General features: G+C 40.7%; 1 protein-coding gene across 3 annotated transcripts in view; it reads left to right on the top strand.

The window, feature by feature from the left end:
- gli2a (GLI family zinc finger 2a) overlaps window positions 1–6,779 on the top strand; it is a 90,562-nt gene extending 83,783 nt beyond the window's left edge. For all 3 annotated transcript variants that reach the window (XM_079821884.1, XM_079821886.1, XM_079821885.1), the window contains exons 11-14: window positions 956–1,120; window positions 1,242–1,523; window positions 3,057–3,393; window positions 3,506–6,779. In XM_079821884.1, the coding sequence (XP_079678010.1) occupies window positions 956–1,120; window positions 1,242–1,523; window positions 3,057–3,393; window positions 3,506–5,646 (2,925 nt within the window). In that variant the 3' untranslated portion in view covers window positions 5,647–6,779. The remainder of the gene's footprint in view (window positions 1–955; window positions 1,121–1,241; window positions 1,524–3,056; window positions 3,394–3,505) is intronic.
- Window positions 6,780–9,266: the final 2,487 nt, after the last annotated feature.

A 9,266-nucleotide genomic window follows, 5' to 3' on the forward strand; every position in this document is an offset into this window, starting at 1 on the left:
TTATAGTTAGTAGAAGGTTCTTTACCTTTAATTGCAAAAATACACACATCTATTACTGGACCCACAAGTAGAGCAGGCTATTGCTTTACAGAAATAGGCATGTTTCTTATTTCAGCAGAACATCTGATTTTAAACAGGACACATTTTCATCTTGGCTACTATACTTTTAAAATATCATGAAGGCACGCTGATCTGCTGTCTTGCGTTTCCAGCCAATTTTAGTTGCTTGAGATCATATTAAAAAGTGAACTTCTGAGCGTGCTGATTGACAGGATGGAGACATAATTAAAGTCTGAGGAGAGGAAGGTGCCATGGGTCTTTATTAAATTTTACTGAAGTTTCCACACACCTTGTGTGTGTGTGTGGGTGTGCGTGTGTGTGTGTGTGTGTGTGTGTGTGTGTGTGTGTGTGTGTGTGTGTGTGTGTGTGTGTGTGTGTGTGTGTGTGTGTGTGTGTGTGTGTGTGTGTGTGTGTGTGTGTGTGTGTGTGTGTGTGTGTGTGTGTGTGTGTGTGTGTGTGTGTGTGTGTGTGTGTGTGTGTGTGTGTGTGTGTGTGTGTGTGTGTGTGTGTGTGTGTTTCAGTAGATTAATCATAATAATGGATGATCACATGGTCTGAACAAGCAAAATGATCAAAGCTAACACAATACAAAATGTTTCTTCAAGGGTGAATCTCTTGAAAACATACCCAGGTCACATTGTAACCATTTATTTTTCATTACAATAATGAGAATTGTATAGAAAATATTCTTTATTGTCCAATAGACTCAATTGTGTTTAAATAAAAATATAATTTCTTATTTTATTTTTGTTTAGGGGTGAAATAAAATCCAGACGTGTTATTGACAGGTTTTATGAGATTCACTCATAAAGCTGTTTGATTTTAGGTTCAGACTGATGAGGGCTGATGTAATGGCTTGCTTTTTTTCTCTCACTCTCTCACTCTCTCTGTCTAGTTTGAAGGTTGCTCGAAAGCTTACTCTCGACTGGAAAACCTCAAAACTCACTTGAGATCCCACACAGGGGAGAAGCCTTATGTATGCGAGCACGAGGGTTGCAACAAGGCATTTTCCAATGCTTCAGACCGAGCCAAGCACCAGAACCGCACACACTCAAATGAGGTTCGAGCTTTCAACATCTGTTTCATTACATGCATTTTGTTTCCCATCTCATAGAGACCTAGAGATTTGATTTAAGTCAGATTTGATTGCGCACTGAAAGCTATCTGTCACTCCTTTGCAGAAACCATATGTGTGTAAGATCCCAGGTTGCACAAAACGCTATACAGATCCCAGTTCTCTCAGGAAACATGTGAAGACCGTTCATGGTCCAGAAGCACATGTCACTAAGAAGCAGCGTGGTGATGCACCACCTAAACCTCACCCCCCTAAAGGCAATGGAGAAAATGAGGCCCACACAAAGCATGAAAGGGGAAGAACAGACGGGTTAGGGGAGGCCAACAGCACCACCCGAGGAGTGGAGGATTGCCAACATGTCAAGTCTATCAAGACGGAAAACACAGTGGTAAGAATAATCAGTTTCGTTCTTAACAAATGATTACATCAGATGAGAGGGTCTGTCAATGTTTTTGACTAAAAGCAGTTTTACACGGTGCACGGTAAGCACAAGTTCCCAGATTATTTTCCAATGGGAGAGAGGCAGTACAAGATTTATTACTGTGGTATGTTTAAAAAAAATCATTAATTATTTAAAATTTAAGATGGTGTCTAATCTAATTTATGGAGGAATAAATGCCATAACAACTTATTTTTGTTGACTTGGATATTAGCTTTTTGCATGTAGGATATACAGTAATCACCTCATGCAGAGATATAGCATGTGCAGCGCTTGCTGTTTATCATGTACTGTGTGAAATGCTCTTAATGCAGAATTCAAACTAATGTACTAACCATTTCCTCAACTAATATACTAACCCTGTCCTTTCTTCTTAACTAACTTGCTTCTCTTTGAAAATAATGGACAGACTGTACTAAGGTGAGCCCTGCAGCAATGTCTTTTTAATGCATGGCAAAATCAATACTTTTTTTAATACCCAACTTCAGTAATGCTTGGTTTAGTTGTATTGTGAAAACATTTGTAACCGAAATGGAAGTGATTTGATTTTGACTTCATATTAAAGATTATGCATCTAGCCACCTCACTGAATTGCTTTTAACTAATGCTACAATAGAGGCCAACACCTTTGCCTCCTGCTTTTGGTGTTAAAAGCTCATTTTCTGTAGAACTATTAAAAAAAATCTGTTTATTGCAGACTATCAGTAGAACAATTTTAATGAAAATATTTAAATATTTAATCAGAAATATTTAATCATGTTCCCCAATATGCAAGTGAGTTGTACATTTCATGAGGAGGAACACAAAGGAAGTTTGTATCTAAAGCCCCGTTTCCACCAAAATTACCCGGAACAATTTGTCCCAGGAACTTTTTTTTCCCCTAGACCTTTCCATTGTGGTCTAAAGTACCGTGAAGATTAGTCCGGTGACGTAGGACTGTGCGTGACTTTACAGTTCCCGCTGGATTTCGTCCTCCGCATATAAGCTTAATAAAGCCTGAACCTCCTCGTCTGTCCATTTTTTAAACTCCATTATTCGAATAGCAAACAACTCTTACTGCACGCAGCACAACAGACTTTTAAAACTGGCGGTTGAAATAAAATGCTGCGTGGAGTCAACCAATCAAAATGCTGTGTGAACCAATCAGCATGTTCAGCGCCCAAGTCCCACCCCCAAAATTTCCTGAACTTTTTGTGGAGGAATTTTTTACCTGGAACACCATTTAGACCCTGGCCCTAGTGAAGTTCCTAGTTCCTTGGAAAGTTCCTGTGGTGGTAACGCCACTTAACATTAGTAAAAAACTAATTTTAATGCTAATTCAAATAAATAACAATATTAGTTTTGTTTCCAGATTTCATAAACCAGATAAGAAATATGAGGCAGAAAACATCTGAATGTTCATTTTTTTATTCCACAAACGTTACTGATTCTGTGATAAAATGTAAGTGGAACTGACCTTTGCTCATTACTGTTCCTCTGTAGATGTATCAGTCCAGCCCTGGTGGTCAGTCATCATGTAGCAGTGAGCCATCGCCACTTGGCAGTGCCACCAACAATGACAGTGGAGTAGAGATGGCAGTGCACAGTGGAGGCAGTTTGGGGGACCTGAGTGCTTTAGATGACACGCCTGTAGTAGATTCTACCGGTTCTCCGGGTACTTCTGCAGGAGTAGGTCTTCAGCTACGTAAAAACAGGGGAGGACTACTACATCTTGAGCACATCAAGAAGGAAAAACTAAAAACTGTGAGAGACTCCTGCTCCTGGGCGAATGCTTCACCTCAAGTCCGAAATACCAAGCTGCCTCCAATACCCTCTATTGGTGAGTACTGCTGCCCAAAAAAATGGGTAACTTGTTACTTTGGAAATTGAGTTCCATCTTTGCATTCTCATGAATTGTGAGAAAGTAACATTACTCTCATACATTTTTTTAGACTCATTGCTGGAGACTTCAATTATGGGCACTCGGATGCCTGGACCTCCAATCCACCGTTCAGGAGATTTGTCTTCGTATGAGATGACAATGCTAAATCAGCTGCATGAGCGCAGAGACAGCTCCACCAGCACAATGAGCTCAGCATACACAAGCCGTCGGTCCTCTGGTATTTCACCCTGCTACTCCAGTCGTCGCTCTAGCGAGGCTTCGCAATTTGGAGTCCGTAACAACAACATCAGCTCTGCAGATTCTTACGACCCCATCTCCACAGATATGTCGCGGCGCTCTAGTGAAGCCAGCCACTGCGGCGGTACAGGTGGACTCCCAAGTTTACTAAATCTCACGCCGGCACAACACTACCGCCTCAAGGCGAAATACGCTGCAGCCACAGGGGGTGCGCCACCGACACCTCTACCCAACATGGAACGCATGAGTCTTAGAACTAGAATGGCCCTGTACAACGACTCGCAAGAGAGTTCAACACATTTGCACCATTCCCAAGGTGTAGTCAACTCAAGACGCTGCAGTGACACAGGCTACAGTGCCCCTGGCATGATGCCTCACGAAGTTCAGGCTAATCTTCTGCGACGAGCAAGTGATCCTGTTCGTCGTACAACTTTCGATCCGCTCTCCTTACCAAGGGTTCAGCGATTCAACAGCATCAGCAACATGAACTTTTCGCGTCTGCCTGCGTTAGATCGACGTGCTTTCAACTTGCAGAGCAACACTTGTTCTGATGGCAGCTTGCACCGTCATCCCTTCAGCCAAAGGCCTCCTAGTATTTCAGAGAACGTTTTAATGGAGAATATGGCCAGTGATGGAGGTGATCAGCAAGAGGATGATTTGGTGCTTCCGGATGACATGGTACAGTACCTCAGGTCCCAGAATGGTAGCTCAAATCAGGACCCAGGGATTTCTGTCAACGGTGGTCATGCACTAGACTTCCGTGGAAATATGACCTCTCAACAACAACAGTTCTATGGGCAACGGCGAATTAGCATGGCAAGCAACAATGGAAGCCATGTAGAGCCTATTTGCTCACATCCGGAGCAACTGGCCGAAACGCAAGACGTGAACAAGAACAACATGCCTGTGCAGTGGAACGAGGTCAGTTCTGGTTCTGTAGATACAACTGCAAGGCTTCCAAAGCAGCAACAACTCAGAGGGAACTTGGCAGTGGTTCAGCAGAAGCAGAATTTTGGCCCTTACCAAGGCTTTGGCACCAATCAACAGATTGTACCAATGAGCCAGAATCTGGCTAGCATGCAACAGGGTTATCCACAGAGGACCATCCAGAGGATGAACTCTGTCCAGCAGTATCGGCAGTCTATTACCAATCCGTGTCAGAATCTCGGCGAGCAAGTAAACCCTCAACCTGTATATCGGCAGGACCTCAATTTCAACTCCAGTCAACAACTTGCATGCAACAGCATGGGTCCACCCAATGGGAGAGCGGTGCAAAACCAACAGATGCAGAATTACAGATCAAACTTTACACATATGAATAACGGCAACCAGCAAAATTATGTTCCCCTTACTCAGACTGCCGGTCAAAATACAGGCAGAGGACTGATACAGCCAAGACCTCCATCCGAGCCCAAACCTTTGAATAGGCAACACTCAGGGTCAGGTTTGGTTCAGCAAAATGGTTGCTCCCTGTCCAACGCCAACTCCTCAGAAGCTAGCCCAAAGAGACCAGGTGACTTTGGTCAACACAGCAATGGGAACAGCATTGTTTACTATTCAGGAGAGATCCATATGTTGGACCCCAGTGTTGATTACAGTTCTCCCATGTCCCCGTGCTCAAACCAAGCCCCTGTTGCTTCAGTGTCTACAATGGCATCTCCTGGGGTTAATCAGGTCACCAGCACAGTGGACTCCACTCCAACCCTTGAGCACACTCAAATAGACTTCGATGCCATTTTAGATGATGGAGACCATTCGAGCCTAATGTCCGGCACATTAAGTCCGGGCCTTCTGCAGAGTCTTTCGCAGAATTCCTCACGGCTCACCACCCCGCGTAACTCTGTTACTTTAGCCTCGATACCGGCAGGTATTGGCAACATGGCCATTGGGGACATGAGCTCAATGTTAACGGCCCTTGCAGAGGAAAGCAAATTCTTAAACATGATGGCTTGAGAATTAAAGAATTTGTTCAAAAATCAGGGGTGGCTTTTAATGTAAAGACATTGAACAATAAAATGACAAAGAATAACAATGAACTGTTTTAAGAACACTAATTTGTGCTCTAAGGCAGAGAAACGTGTTTATGCATTATTTCATGAGCAAAGGCACTGAAATACAGTATCTTGCAAAAGTTAAACTTGCTGCATTCAGGTGGACACTGTCAATTACATTATCAGACATTTGCTAACACAACTGTTGTATGCAACTAGGCTGTCAAAAACCTCAAGATGATGTTTAACAAAGCCATATATGTTTGATGTAAGTTTGTTTGTAAATGCATATTAGTGTACATCAGGGTAATGGTTATTGGGCTTGTATAAGTCTGATTTTCCCTTTCTCATCAGTGCACTGAAATTCACTAAGTGCCTCACATAAAAGAAGTAAGTAATAAGTAAGTTTTTTAACTCATATAATGCTATGTAATCTGGTATGTAGCTACACTAATAGAGTTATGGATATTTTTACTGCGTTTTGCTGTTTTGTTTATAGTTATTCCATATCCTTCATACTTTAAATTATGTGTACTGCATATTAACTGCACAAGCTTCTTCATAATGTGCACAATGCTCTGATGTACCTCCTTGTTACTCCTAAGGGGAATTATGAGAAACTGATGGAAATACATTTCTGCACAATTCCTCGGAGCTGGTCAATTTCATCTGTATTGACAGATTCCCTCGAAGCATGCTCCAGGAGTTTCATATCTCTGTAGTTGCCTCTCATCTAGCTGTGTGATGTTGAAGGACAGCATTACGTCTCTGCACTTCAGTCAGTGGAGGCCGTTCAACCCATGCGTCCATTTGAGATGTCTTTAAAGGAATATGCAAGTACTCTGTGTGCTCTCAGCGGAGATCGCATCCCAATTAACAGGTTCATCACCCTCTCGGGCTTGTGATAAACCACAGGCACATACTAAAATGACATCTGCCTTTGATTTTGGACCGTTACAAGAAATTCCCACCAAGGACAGAGCGATTTCTGAAAGTGAACTATCGGAGTTGGTTGGTATTTTGTGAGTCATTCGCAGAACTCAACATGTGTATAGCTTTTGTACATTTTCAATACAGCATCTTCATTTTTCTGTTTACTGGGTTTGTTTTTGTCTTTTCTTCGTCTACTCCTTGTGGAGCAGGTATTGTTACAGAAGCTCTCTAGCGCACCCTTTTGAATTAAAGAAATAGGTGGAAAAACTGCAAAGTGAGTATGTTCATTTAAATGCAAAAAGTATTAAATAATGTCAGCATGAACATATTACAGATATATATACTGTATATTGGTTCATTCGTATAAATTTAAGAATTTTGTAGATTTAAAAAAAACAGCTCATGTATATTGAAATCTATTTACTGCCTTAATTGTGGGACAGCATTTATTTCAAAATTTGTATGTACGAGAACTTTGAATGCTTTTCTTCAAATAGCGTAAACCCTGGTTTGAAAATGAACAAAAACAAAATGCATACTGAGCACTTCCTATAGTTTGAATTATTGATTGTATTTGAATAGCAGTGAATCGGGGGACCAGTAGCAGTGAATAGGGAGTGCACATAGGGAGCGAATGATTTGAATTCCAGCCTTACAGAAAAAAAAAATTGTTGAAGATTTATTTGATCCACATCCAAATTATTTCTCTTGCCTTGTAATTCTTTATTCTCTCAGAGAAATGATGGAGGAAAAATAGCCCCCGGGTAAATCTCAGAAGCACCAAGAACAGGAGGATAGCACGAAAGTGGATTTGACTAGCAACTGATAAGTTTGTCCAACAGTACCATGACATGGTATCGGTACGTTTCCAAAGTTTGGGGTTGGTTAGGTTTTTGGAATGCTCATGTGTTATGTTATGCTCACCAAGGCTGCATTTGTAATATTTTAGTGGAAACCATGATATTGATGATAGTGTGATGAATAGAAAATTCCAAAGAACAGCATTCATTTGCAATCAAAAACTTTTGTAATACTCTAAAAGTCTTTACTGTCACTTTTAATCAATTTAATGCATCCTTACTGAATAGAAGTATTAATTTAGTTATTTTTAAAATCTTACTGACCCCGAACTTTTGAATGGTGAATGTGCTGACCGTAAAGTCTGGACATCTTTGAAAGTCCCATGGACATTGTGCAATGGTCCCATCTTTGCAAGACATTGAACAGATGAGAAAAGGTCCCAAAAAATGTTTCAGGGACAAACAAAATATGCCCACTATACATTTATATAGGAATAACTTGGCACCTGTACAAGATTTATGATATTATATCATGTATCATATCATATTACCCACATCATGCATCATATTAACCACCATTACATCATGCATCATATTACCCACCAAAGGCTTCAAGTGCTGTTTCAGTGCATTAAAAAAAATTCTCAATTTTGACCTCAGGAGAAGGTCATCACATTAAATTCACTTTACTGCAGCCTGTCCTCTGTACTGTCATTGAGTCGGTTAAGACTTTCCATCAAAGGACGCTTGCGAAGAACACAGGCTTCGGGATCAAAGAGATCTGACCGGGTCAGGGTTTGGGGCGCAAGTGCACCCTCCTCTCCTTACCCAGCAATGCTTTGGGTTATGAGAGGCTTTTGGCTTAAAAGACATCCATGCATGAATGGTGACATTGTGTGTAGTGTGAGCTGAACAATGAGAGCTCCTCACTTTGATCTGTGAATTTAAGCACCGAGCACTGCACTAGGAAAGTGAGATCTGTTGACTATTTTAGGCCTGTTAACAAAAGTGAACGTTAAAGTACTTTTTAATTTAGTAAACACCCATTCAACTCTGTTGTCGTAATGTCAGCATCTCTGCAGTGAACAGGCAAGAGATGCTTTTAAGATTAAGAAAGGTAGAACTTGCTAAACAGCAGAAGTTGTCCACATATTCAAATATTCAGACCAAAAATGTGTTTACCCGAGGAATGGAATGAAAACTGGAGGCATAAATTGATTCATGCAGCTACCTTCCCAAATAGAGCCTGCAATGTGAATAAAATCCTTAGGCCGAAAAACAAATGTAGTATTTTTTTGAGAATACACTGTAGTTAAGTATCACATTTACTTACTGTAGAACAGAATTGAGTTGGTTTGGGTCAAGATTTTGTTTGTTTTCAAGACAAAATGTCAGATCTGAGGGTTTGTACTGTTGAAATTGGAGCGATACAGCTCAACACAACTGGAAATTATACATTTTGGGTCAGTGCTATATTACAAGACAAATGTATTGAACTCTTTCATGTAGAACCCTTCACATCCATCCATTAAAAAGAAATTGAGAACTATTTGTGATCAGAAAATTAAAATAGGCCTATATTTTAATATCAAATTTAAAAACATGCAACATAGCTCAAGAACAGTGTGTAGAGAGCTTCATGGAATGGGTTTCCATGGCCGAGCAGCTGCATCCAAGCCTTACATCACCAAAAATATTGCTTTGGATATTGCAGAGTATTTAATAACTAAATAAAATAGAAAAAATTAAGTTAATTTATCCCTGAGTAGTCTCACAGGTATCATATATTCCCCTGAGACGGGAAAAGAGAAGCAGTTTCAGACACAGATTGAATAAAGGACAAAAGAAC

Source organism: Gobio gobio (genome assembly GCF_949357685.1).
Source record: "Gobio gobio genome assembly, chromosome: 7".
NCBI lineage: Eukaryota > Metazoa > Chordata > Actinopteri > Cypriniformes > Gobionidae > Gobio > Gobio gobio.